The sequence below is a fragment of the Ochotona princeps genome, chromosome 9, assembly GCF_030435755.1.
Source record: "Ochotona princeps isolate mOchPri1 chromosome 9, mOchPri1.hap1, whole genome shotgun sequence".
NCBI lineage: Eukaryota > Metazoa > Chordata > Mammalia > Lagomorpha > Ochotonidae > Ochotona > Ochotona princeps.
The window spans coordinates 14,318,833-14,331,241 of NC_080840.1; the positions used below are offsets into that span (position 1 = coordinate 14,318,833).

General features: G+C 50.2%; 1 protein-coding gene across 1 annotated transcript; it reads left to right on the forward strand.

The window, feature by feature from the left end:
- Window positions 1–3,047: 3,047 nt before the first annotated feature.
- Window positions 3,048–11,250, forward strand: KLHL38 (kelch like family member 38). The gene is made up of 4 exons (XM_004580829.4): window positions 3,048–3,289; window positions 3,946–5,296; window positions 8,577–8,682; window positions 10,018–11,250. The coding sequence occupies exons 1-4, from the start codon at window positions 3,216–3,218 to the stop codon at window positions 10,314–10,316; spliced, it is 1,830 nt and encodes a 609-aa protein (XP_004580886.2). The 5' UTR covers window positions 3,048–3,215; the 3' UTR covers window positions 10,317–11,250.
- The last annotated feature ends 1,159 nt before the right edge of the window (window positions 11,251–12,409 follow it).

Genomic DNA, 12,409 nt, shown 5'->3' on the forward strand with positions numbered 1-12,409 from the left:
TGCATTCCAAGAAGAGAGCGAGAGCTGACTATCCGTGTTTATGACAGGGTGCCATATAGTCAGATCCTGAACTACGACCACTTCTAAATGAAGGCTAAGATGAAGAACTTCAAACTTAGTGGGAGAAAGAGGTTCACAACAGGCTGATTGGGGAGAGGCAGTTGCGGATGGGGCTCGGGAATGCAAGTGTGTGCTGTTGCTATGAGGAAAACATCAAGTCCCTCTGTGTCCTTACTGCTAATACTGGGCATAGAATCAGAATGGTTGCAGCGCACCAGGCCGACACAATGAGGCCTGTTCCTTCTGAGTGCCCTGGAACCAAAAGGCTGACAACTGACATTGTACAGACTCCAACATCGTGTGCTTGACAGGGCTTGATTCCAGAAGCTCTGCTGGGCAAGGGGCTGGAGCGGCACGCTGAGATCCTTGCCAGTAGACAACACCACATTGGTGCACCCCTAGGAAATGCTGTCCCCTGCAACACACACACACACACACAACGCGCACACACTCAGAGCTGCCCCTCACCTTGCACACTAACTGGGAGAGATAAGCTGCAGATGTTTCAGTTTAACAAACAAATCATTTCTCCAAGGCCAAGGTTAAGATTACCAGCTTTGGAGTCACAGGAACTCAGCTCACTTCCAAACCTGAACTTGTCTCTTGTTTTGGCACAAAGCACTTGTTTTACTTTTCTCCTAATAATGTTATTGGGTTTGACTAAAATGAAGGACTCCCCAGCATACACACACACCCACACATCCTCACCCAGGGTCTCTTCAGAGCCCTGTTTGCACAGCACACAGGGGTGTGAAGTTCATCAACAAAGCTCCCTCTCCCCCGCCTACTCACTGCTAAAGGAATTGTGTAACTCACCCCCGAACTGCCAGGTACTGTGCTGGGTGCTGGGTTAGCATGAAGATGATGTCAAGGTACCTGCTGTCCAGAGAGATGCATGCAAGGAAATGCCATGGAAACCAGGCTGGAGTTAGGGAACATCAGAGGCACACAGAGACAGGGGAACAGCTCAGGGGTGTGAGAAATGAATCATCTGAGAAGGTCAAGAAGACTTTCAGGGGATCTGATAAATAAAGGACTTCAATCAGTTCATGGAAATGAAAATAAAAGATAAGTTTATGGGGACTAGCACCATGGCATAATAGGTTAGATGTCCACTTGCAGCACCAGCATTCACATATGTTTGAGTCCCAGCTGCTTCACTTCCAACCAGCTTCCAACTTCCTGATGGCCCAAAGACTTGGGACCCTGCACCCACGTGAGAGACCCAGGAGAAGCTTCTTGCTCCTGGCTTTGAATTGACTCAGCTCTGGCCATAGTGGCCATTTAAGGAGTGAACCAGCAGATGAACCACCATCAGTCTCTCCTCTAACTCTGCCTTTCAGAGGCAGGGGTGGCAGCTCAACAGTCCACTAGCATCTCACATGAGTGCTGATTTGCGTCCTGGCTGATTCCTCCCTGCTTATGGCCTGGGAAAGCAGCAGAAGATGGCTCAAGTTCTTGGGACCCTATACCCACATTAAAGACCCAAAGGAAGCTCCTGGCTCTTGGACTTGGATCAGCTCAGTTCCAACCATAGCAGCCATTTGGAGGGAACTAGTGGATAGAAGACATCTCTGTCTGTCTCTCCCTCCCTCTCTGTAAATCTTCCTTTCAAATAAAAATAAATCTTTTAAAACAGAGTTTATGGTGGTGTAAGAGTTTTCAAATCCATGTGGGTTGCGTGTGTGCATGTGTGTGATATAAATGTTCCATGAATTTCTTGAACATCCTTCTTACAAAGTAGCTATTAAAGCATGATAAGGAGCAGAGAAAGGAAAGGAGAGGACAAAGGGAAAGTCACACAAAAAACGGCGAGTGTGGCAGGTGCTCCCAGCACCAGTGGCCCTGATACTAGGACCACTGCCGCTATCTCCTGCCCCTTGCTGGCACCTCCATGGGTCCCAGGTGCCCTGTTCCTAATTCTGGCCTCCATGACCCCTAACCCCTAATGACAAACTGTGAATCACAACTCCCCTGACCAAGCCTTTATGAACTCTTTGTGGGCATCTTCCACTTGTCGACCTGCAGCTGTGAGAGATAACCTTGCAGGCCAGCCTGAGCTGGCCTCCCAAGCAAGGCCCAGATGCATACAAGGATTTGTCAGCTGTCTGGTGGAATAGAAATAAGCAAGAAGATGGCCTGGTTGTGGGGACCTGCAGGCCAGGGGTGTCAGTGAAGGGCACACCATGGAAGACTGCCTTCCCACAGGTTTCCGTGCTGGAGGGGCAGTGCATTGGAGATAGAGATTCACAGTACCAGAGCTGCTGCAAGCATCTGAACAGGACTGAGCAAGGAGGGAAGCCAGGCTCTCCTGCCCCTCAAGGCTGGGCAGTCATGGACCACCCTGCAGGCAGGAGCGGGACACGCCACAGACCCCTTTCCTCCCAGCCCCCACCCCAACCCCGGGGTTCTCAAGCCCTCCTCCATGGATCTGATTCTTCTAGCTAGAGGCTGCCTCCTACTGCAATATTGTCATTTTTCACCTGCTTCCTCCTGTCTTCTCCTCCCCTCTCCTCTCCTCTCCTCCCCTTCCCTCCTCTCTCCTCTCCTCCCCTCTCCTCTCCTCTCCCTCTATTTAAACACCACATTTGTCATGATTCCATCACCTCAGACTCTGTTCCCAGTTCTACCAGGCAGCTAGTGGCAGAGATTCAACTGACAGCAGCACCCACAGGTCCGTGATTTGCCTTCTTTTGGGACCACCACCACCTTCCATAGGGAACCCAAACCAGAACAGACTCCCCATAGGCCCCACAGCAATTTGTTGACAAACATCTAGAATTCCCAGGCACTTTCAGGACAAGGGACTTGGTTGAGCCAGTTCCAAGTGGGCAGCTCTCAGAGAGGCTGTGGCTCCCGATCTATTTATGCCGATGTCAACATTCACCAAGGAAACGAGGGCGTGTGGGCATGCGCCGGCCCCTCCAGGCCCCGGTGAGCTACAAAAGGCAACTGGAAAGTCACATGTCATAACAGTGGAAAGTACATATGCAACTATTCTTAGCCCCGGAATGTATACACCGTCTCCCTGCCCAGCGGCCCTTGTACAAAGCTCTAGAAAACCTTGACAGTGCTTTCAGCATAAACAATCCTCAAGGCTCCTAGGACAAACCAGGTATTCACAGACTGGGAGGGAAGCGCAGGTCTGCGGGTTTATGGTGTCACCCGGACGTCTTAGGGGAGGAAGCAGATCCAGTGACAACGGTGGATGCCACTGCCACAGCACAAGGTAAATGTCCCTGGTGTACAGCTCCAGGCAGGTGCTCTACCAGAGGACAACCACAAAGCCAGGGTTTCATCCTACCTCTGCTTTCCAGTCATCTTGTCTTTGCAAAACAGAACTTATCCTGTAAAGGCCCACTTGCAGCTCTCATTTCTGCTCACCACCACCACCCCCCCCCCGGCGGGCCACACCCCCAGCATGCCATCCTCTGGGAGTGACTAACCTGCAGAAAGGGGCTCTCTGACAGGCTTACTAACTAGCACAGATGCCAAGGGCCTGTGCAGAGGCTTGTGCACTCCTGCTGCTCACTGCCACAGGCTACTACCTTGCCTCTGGCTGCCATCTCGGCCCCCAGCAATCAACTAACATCCAACAACTGGGGAGTTCTGTCCCAGCATTGGATTAGCTGAAGACACTGTGTTCCTGTTATCTTTAAGAATAATCATAACCCCCAGAAAAAAAAATCACAGTGCCTCATCTCTGATGTGGGGTTCATGAGGCTTCCCTTTTTCAACCTTCACAATATGCTATCCAGGCAATTCCCACTGGCATGGTGGTAGAAGGATACAGGTGCAGCCCCTAGGCCACACCCTCCAGCAGGTGCCACTGAGAGATGCACTTGACTCCGGCTCCCTCTTAGGGTTTCCTCTCCCTCACTGCAGGATGGACAAAGAGTCAATGGATGGGCTGTTCTTCCAAGATCCCGATTTCTCTTCTGACTTGCTGAGGCAGCTCAACAGCTTCCGACAAAACAGGATCCTGACAGATGTGAGCATCTGCGCCAGTGCCCAGGAGGTGCCCTGCCACCGAAACGTGCTGGCCTCCAGCAGCCCCTACTTCAGGGCCATGTTCTGCAGCAACTTCCGGGAGAGCAGTGAGGCCAAGGTCCAGCTGAAAGGCATTGGCTGGCCTACTCTAGAGCAGATCGTGGCATACGTGTACACTGGGGAGGCATGCATCACGGCCGAGAACGTCCTGCCCTTGATGGAGGCAGCCTCCATGCTGCAGTACCCCAAACTGTTTGAGGCCTGCTCCTCATACCTGCAGAACCAACTGGCTCCCGGCAACTGCCTGGGCATGATCAGACTCTCAGAGATCCTGAGTTGTGAGACCCTAAAGAGGAAGGCCAGGGAAGTGGCCTTGACATCTTTCCCAGAGGTGGCTATGTCAGCAGACCTGAAGGAGCTCTGTGCCCTGGAGCTGAGAGATTACCTTGGAGATGATGGGCTCTGCGGGGAGGAAGAGAAGGTATTTGAGGCCCTCATGGCTTGGATTCGACATGATCCGCAGGCCCGGAAGCCGTATGTGCCAGAGCTGTTCATGCAGGTCCGGCTTCAGTATGTGCACCCGGCCTTCTTCTTCCACTTCATTGCCAATGACGACCTCCTGCAAACCTCACCAGCATGCCAGACCATCCTGGAGACAGCCAAGAGGCACATGTTTTCTCTGCATAGCACCAGTGCTCCCGGCTGCAGACCCCTGGAGCATGTGCCCCCTAGAAACTCCTACCAGGACTTCCTCATCCTCTTGGGCGGGAGGAAGGACAACCAGCAGACCACCAGGGATGTCTTGCTGTATGACAGCCAAAACTGCCAATGGCAGAACCTCGCAAAACTCCCGACACGCCTCTACAAGCCCTCGGCAGTCACCTTACACCGCAGTGTCTACATCCTGGGAGGCATGGCCGTCAGTGTGGGGAGCAGCGTGGTCACTCGCAGTGTCTACATCTTCTCCCTGAAACTCAACCAGTGGCGGCTGGCAGAACCCATGCTGGTAGCCCGCTACTCCCACAGAAGCACAGTGCACAGGAACTTTATCTTCTGCATCGGAGGCCTTGGAGAAGGGCAGGAGCTTCTGGGTTCCATGGAGAGGTACGACAGCCTCTCCAATGTGTGGGAGAGCATGGCCAGCATGCCAGTGGCCGTTCTGCACCCTGCCGTGGCTGCCAAAGACCAGAGGCTCTACCTCTTTGGGGGAGAGGACATCATGCAGAACCCTGTGAGGCTCATCCAGGTAAGTGGCCCTTCCCATGTTCAAGAACATGTTCGCATATGCATATGAGCACACACATACATGCATATACCACATATATACTCACATAAGTGTGCATACACTTTTGCCAGGATGCATACATTGCACACATGTGAATGCATGCAACAAATGTATATGTGCAATACACATGCATGCATACCCATAAACACAACACTTCTCATTGTTGTGTGAAGGCAGGAGGGGCAGAGAGAAGAGGATAATTATCAACGGCACTTTTTCAATTTATGAATTTATGAACCAGTACAAACCAAGTTATTGCAAATTCAATCCCTATGTTCATCTGAGGGGGGAGAAAAGCTCTACAAATCCTAATTGAAACATATTGAATGTCACAAAGTCAAGTCCAGTAGGAATTTGACAAATGCTCCAACCTAAATTACTGCAGCCTTTAAGAAGACTCCTACGTGCAAATCTATAGGGTTTGGGGAGCTCTGTGAAGTCAGCTTAAGCTGACTTGAGCAGACAGGTGGCAGGAGGAGAGCCACCAGGTGAGGAGGGAGAAAGGCAGGACGATAGTCAGAGAGCAGATGAGAGCTACGTCTGACCTGCGCTGTGACGGGGTAGTTTCTTCGTTGCCTAAGGGGGAGCCTGAACTGCCTGCTAGAGGAGGAGGTAGTGAGAGACAGTGAGGAACAGCTTGTGCAAAGGTCTTGAGCCCAGCAATGCAGAAGGAGGGTGATGTGTCCAGGGGCAGAACAGGTGTCAGCCCCCACGAATCTCCATCAGCCCTTTTTCAAGTTTCCTAAGCAACCTCCTCCACCCTGACTGCCACTCCGGAGCCCTTCCTGTGTTACTTCTGGAACATTCTTGGGAGATGAGTGTTTGTAGAGAGGTGTCTGATCTGGTAGGGCTTTCCAGGGCTTGAGAATGAGCTGGGCTGGCAGCCTAAGAGGCAGTAGAAGGGCCGTTACCAAGGAACTGCACACAGGTGAGTGGGGTCCTTTGCTCCACACTTTCAGAAGTTGTTTCTGGAACCCTTGCAGAGAAGCACTGATGTGGCTGGGGGACTGCACGAGGTCCAGGCCCAACGCTCAGACTGTCTTTCTGCCTTCACTTCTCCATCCCATGCCCCCAGCTCCTCCCTGACCATCTGGGCACATTCGTAGCCTTCCTACGTCCCTATTCTAAATCCCACCCACGATCTTGAGCCGGAAAAGACATGTTCTACTCCCACCCCCTCCCAGTCCAACCACACAACACAGATGTCACCAAGTGTTGCTGTGGGAAGCTAAAGCCCCTTCCTCCTTCTGACTGCTTCTCAAGTAGAGTTGACAAATACGCTGATGAGTTCACTGTGCCAGGCTATCATTAACTTCCTAAAAATAAAAGAGCTCACAGTTAGCTTAGGACGAAACACACAGGATAATCACACCAGTGTTGCAAAACCAAAATAAAATAAAATAAAATAAAATTATGAGCAATTCTTTCACACTGCAGCAGTGAAAAGGCGGCAGGGGAATCAAATGCATATGTTTTTTTATTGACTCAGCACTAGCTTTGAAATGAAAGTTTTTTTCTGTCCACTAGAGTTAGAAATAAACGCTTGAGTTACTTAGTGAGCAGGCTGGTTGTTCAGGCAGGGGTGGGATGACTCATCTGCAGGTGACTCACCTGCATACGTGCGTTGTTTTACAAATGACCTTGCCATGCGCTGCGCTGCGTACACCATGTGCGTACGTGTCCCTCTCTACCTGGAATCGTTCCTAACCCCTGACACTAGACGGCACTTCGCAAAGCCTTCACCACCACAAACTGTCACCTCCTTGGCTAGTCAAAACCATCCTTTGGGGCTCGGCAGCGTGGCCTAGTGGCTAAGGTCCTCGCCTTGATCCCATATGGCCGCTGGTTCTAATCCCGGCAGCTCCACTTCCTCTCTATCTCTCCTCCTCTCAGTATATCTGACTTTGTAATAAAAATAAAATAAATGTTTAAAACAAACAAACAAAAAAAAAACCCATCCTTTGTTGTCCTTGCGCCAGCCTCGCTGGTAGAGGACATGGGTGGAGAAGCCCACGTTTAATCTAGCTTTGAAAATATATCCAAGGCTGATAGGTGACAGAAAGTCAGGAGACAATTACTCGTGGAGAGTGCAACCTGGCATTTACTTTTCTGCCAAGGTCCCATTTTCCAACGAGTTTGTCTCCCGCCTATTTTCAGATGTAACCATGAGGCTCTCATGAGATAGCCACTGTCTCAGGCACCACCAACCTAAAGGACTGCCAGGAACCTCCACCAGGATAGGCCTTCACCAGGAAGGGAGAGGAGGAGGGTCATGGACTCTGGGCTCAATCAGACCCGCTCGTCCACTCATGGTAGGACCTAAGCGTGTCGCCTGCCCTGGGCCTCAATGGTCTAACCTGGAAAACTCAGTGGGGGGTGGGGAGATAGGTAATAAGAATGTTGATGAAGCTCAAATTTGATATAAAGACAAAAATGAAGTCTGAGAAAACTGAGAATGTCCGAGAACACGTCCAGGAGTCAAGATTTGATCCTTGACTCCAGGACAGGGAGAGGGATTACAGTCCCCTCTTTCGTCTTCCATTCTTCTCTCCTACTTCCGTTTTTCTAGAATCCTAATGCTAGTCAGACATAAGCTGTTCAAAAGTCATCTCCACTTCACCCCAAATTTATTCTTAGTTCTATGAATATAGCAACACAATTAGAAATTTAAATATGGACTGGAAATTAAAATGACTAGAATAATCACAGGTGTTCTGAAGATTTAAGTTGTTTCCTTTCTCACTAAAAGAGAAAAACTGTTTCAAGCAAGATAAAAAGAAACCTGCACCTCAGGACAGAAGGTTGGCCCGCCCTACAATCGCTGAGTTCTTGACTGATTTCTAATAATCTTGTTTCTCATATCTAATAATATTTAGTAATTGCAACATAGCTATCACCTAACTGGAAAGAAAAAACCTCACTCCTTGTTCACCTTCCTAATTCCTCTTTCTGTATTTTTTAAGCCATTGGGTAGAAGTAACGAGTCACATTGTTCCATATCTCAGTGGGGTGATGTGGGTTCATAGTGACATGTCAGACTCGATGGAGAACTGAGAGGAGCAGCAGGCTCCAAACACAAAGATAAGGAAATGAAAAGGCTGAGTGCCTGCTTGGATCAGTTGACACTCCACAGGTGTGTGCTTTGAAATGTTGGCATGTACCAATGAAGATATTAATGTTAATAGCTTCCATGTTAATAAAAAGTATTTAATGTAAAGTAATGAATCCACTTCTCCCCCAGGTTTACCACATCTCCAGAAACACATGGTTCAAAATGGAGACAAGGATGATCAAGAACGTGTGTGCCCCAGCAGTGGTGCTAGGGGAGCGGATTGTCATTGTGGGAGGTGAGCATGAATTGCAGCTGGCGAGGTGGGACGCCCAGCTGGATAAAGAACTCTGCCAGACAGGCGCTGCTGTACAGGGCAGTCGTTTGAAAGCATATCCATTCCCCAGGGGAGCTCAGCCAACCCAAGAAGGCTTATCCTCACCCAGAATTGTCTGCCCGTACAGCACAGATGAAGTTGTATGATAAGGCATACACGCATGTGTCTTGAGCTCTTAGCACTACTACACAGACACAGTAAATAAAAAAAACATTTGCTATTTTTGATCATACTAGCCACAAAGGATTTACTATACAACTGGTAACACCAATAATATTGGCTACTAACAGACTTGTAACAGGACTGTCACTGTCAATAACACTGGTGGGCTGGCATTGTAGGATAGTGAGCATCCCATATGGGTGACAGTTTGTGTACTGGCTGCTCCACTTCTGATCCAGCTTTCCGCTAATGGCTTAGGAAAGGAGCACAAGATGGTCTAAGTGCCTGTATCCCTGCCATCCACATGGGAGACCCGAATGAGGCTCCTGGCTTCTGGTTTCAGCCTGACCCAAGCCCAGCCAATAGAGTCATTTGGGAAGAGAACCAGTGGATGGAAGATGTGTGTGTGTGTGTGTGTGTGTGTGTGTGTGTGTGTGTGTGTGTTTCCTCTGTAACCCTGCCTTTTAAACAAATCTTCAAAAATAGTAATAATATTGGCAACTAACAGACCTGCAACACTGGCTATCAGTATCAATGATATTGGCCACTACTGGATTTCACTGTAATTGCAGTATAGTATCTTGATTTAAAGGACTACTTTTGGCATCAGACAGATTTGGGTTTAACTTTTGACTTTACCACTAACTGCTTGTATGCTCCTTAGCAAGTTATTTGTCATTCTGTGCCTCAGTTTGCCCATCAGTGAAATTGAGTGGGTGTGGGGGAGTGGATTCTCTAAGTATTCACAAGATGAGGCTACTGAGGGGACCCATTTTTGTGTTCCCAAAGACTCCTTCTTGGAGTATTACAGCTTTTGGACTAGTGTTTGAGAAGCGAAAAGTCAATGAAGCCAAGAAGCGACTGAGAGGCAGCTCCAAGTCTATGGGGTACAGATAGGCAGTCCTGACTCGGGGTTAAAGACACAGGAGCCTGACTCAGACAGATCTGGGTGCCAATCCCAGCTCTGAGCCACATACAGGGCCACGGCAGGTGAACTAATGACCCACCCTGTCGTTCAGAGTCCCCGCCTCCACACACGGCAGGTGCAGGGGGCCAGCTGTCTCCCAGCTGGGTGTGGGAGAGATGGAGAAGTGGAGGGGGCTGGCTGACCTCCTGTCCCTGTTCTGTTTTCAGGCTACACCAGGAGGATTCTCGCTTATGACCCTCAGTCCAACAAGTTTGCCAAGTGTGCAGACATGAGAGAACGGAGGATGCACCACGGTGCCGCGGTGATGGGGAACAAGCTGTATGTGACGGGTGGGCGGCGGCTGACCAGTGACTGCAGCATCGAAGACTCTGCCTCCTTCGACTGCTACGACCCTGAGACCGACACATGGACCTCCCAGGGCCAACTGCCTCACAAACTCTTTGACCATGCCTGCCTCAGCCTGCAATGCCTGCCCCACACGGCTTCTAGCAGCTTCCCATCTTAGGCAAGACACTTCCTGGTGCAAAAGACAGAAACACAGCTCCTCGGAGCTCAGCCCTGCGGGGATGTGTGGGGACCCCTCAGGAAGGGACCCCTTGGGACTGAGGATACCTGAGCCTTAAGGCCAGACACAAGGATGCCAGACCCTCTGGAATTCTCCTTTCTGGGAGAATCTCTCCTTTCTGTTCGTCTGTTTTCCTTCCTGTCTCTGTCTCTCTCCCCTCCACTACCCACTCTCTCTACCCTGTCTCCATTAGACTTCATTCTCCAGCAGGTGTCTTCATCCACCCAGCACAGAGACAATAACAACCCAGAAATTCCAATGCATTGTTTCTGGCTTTACATTTTCAGGAGAGAATTTGACCATCACCCAAAAGTAATAACACTGATGGGTCCCTTCTGAACTCAATTGCTACCTCTTGAGCCATCACTGTGGCCAGGATTTTCCCATGGTTAATAGGTTGGTCCCAGCCCCCAGAAATGAGAGATCTATTGCGATGGTCCGGTTCATCAGAATGCCAGGAAATGAGATAGAAGCAGTGCTCTCAATGGAGACATTCTGGGCTGAGAGACATGTCTGCTCAGGACGCCACGGCTGTCTGGAAAGGCCCCAGGAGGAAATGGCTCTGACAGGTGCCTGCGATCTATGCATGCAGCACTTCAGAATTCCAGAGAAATGCTTGTCAAATGGCCCTGCTCTGCTAGAGTAAAGATTGTTTCCAGTGCCAAGTGATGGTCTTCTCCAGCCTCTAGAGAGTTATAAAAACCTGCAGAATGGCACAGTAGTCTAATCCTCCACCTGGAGTGCTGGCATCCCATATGGGTGCCAGTTCAAGTCCCAGCTACACTACTTTCAATTAAGCTCCCTGTCTATGACCCAGAAAAGCAGCTGACAATGGCACTGAGTTCTCTGGGCTCCTGCACCCACACGGGAGAAATAGAAGTTCCTGCTTCCAGCTTCGCATCAGTTCAGCTCTGGTCATTGCAGCCATTTGAGGAATGAATCGGCACATAGAAGCTGTTTCTTTCTCTCTCCCTATCTCTCCTTTCTATACATCTGACTCTCAAATAAAACTGAATCTAATTAAAATTTTGAAAAACCTGCAGACTCAATCAGGATCCTTGTTTTGGTAAATGAGATGAGAATTGCCTTTGTGGGGTAAAGCCAATGAACTCCTTCAGAAACGACAACAAGAACTGACTGGTTTGTCTTCCAGGTGCCAGCACTGGCTGTCCCTAGATTCCCTCTTCCTTTCAAGTCCCTCCCATCACAAGGATTCAGTCCAAGCCAGAGAACCAGCCCTGCTTGTATTCTGCAGTCACTTATAAAACGTTTTGAGGATGGGGTCACACTCCACTGGAAGCAAGTGCGCAGAGAATCTCAAAGGTAGCATCCAGGACTCGTTCTTTCAAACACTTTCTCCTGCCCCCTGCTCCCAGATGATTGTCACCTGCCATCAGGGTACACTGCCACCTCCAGGGTGAAGAGCTCAGCGAGGGGCAGTGAGAATCCTCCTGGCTGATCCCATCCCATCCTTGCTGCGCACAGGAGGGTTAGCCAAGCCCTCTGCCCATCAGCAGGAGCACAGGACGTGAGGGCTTGCTGCCCAGAGCCAGGGCCGGGTTGGCCCCCACATTGCAGCCTGTCTCCTCCAGCCAGCTCTGCAGGTGCATGCTACATTTGTCCTTCCTCCCCAGTTTGTGTTCATACTCTGTCCTACACGGCTGATGTGTGCCTCATGACCCCTCCCCCTTTCCCTCCATATTATCCACCTCAGGGACTCCCCCTTGCTGGTGCTCCTCCCTCTGCCTCCTGAGCTTCACCCTCATCTTCCAATTTCCCTGACAGTCACACAGCCCAGGGTGAGCACCCTGGATGGGCGAGATCACCACACCTGTGAATTTCAACGCCACCCAGAATGCCCCCGCCTTGCCAACTTTCTCTCATTCCATACTCCGCTGCTCAAACTCCATCTCCACTGAGACGGCAAAAATCTGTCTCAGGTTAGCCATATTGCAGACCCTTCTATGCCCCCCAGACCTGCTCCTCCCATAAGGCCCCTTCAGTTTCTCAGGCCAAAGCTTAAATAACCCCTG

Bases quoted from the DNA above. Each gene is read 5' to 3' on its own strand.
- KLHL38 (XM_004580829.4), top strand. From the start codon at position 3,216: ATGGTGTCACCCGGACGTCTTAGGGGAGGAAGCAGATCCAGTGACAAC. The intron at 5,297-8,576 runs GTAAGTGGCCCT...CTTCTCCCCCAG, and splicing joins ACCCTGTGAGGCTCATCCAG to GTTTACCACATCTCCAGAAA. The intron at 8,683-10,017 runs GTGAGCATGAAT...TTCTGTTTTCAG, and splicing joins GCGGATTGTCATTGTGGGAG to GCTACACCAGGAGGATTCTC.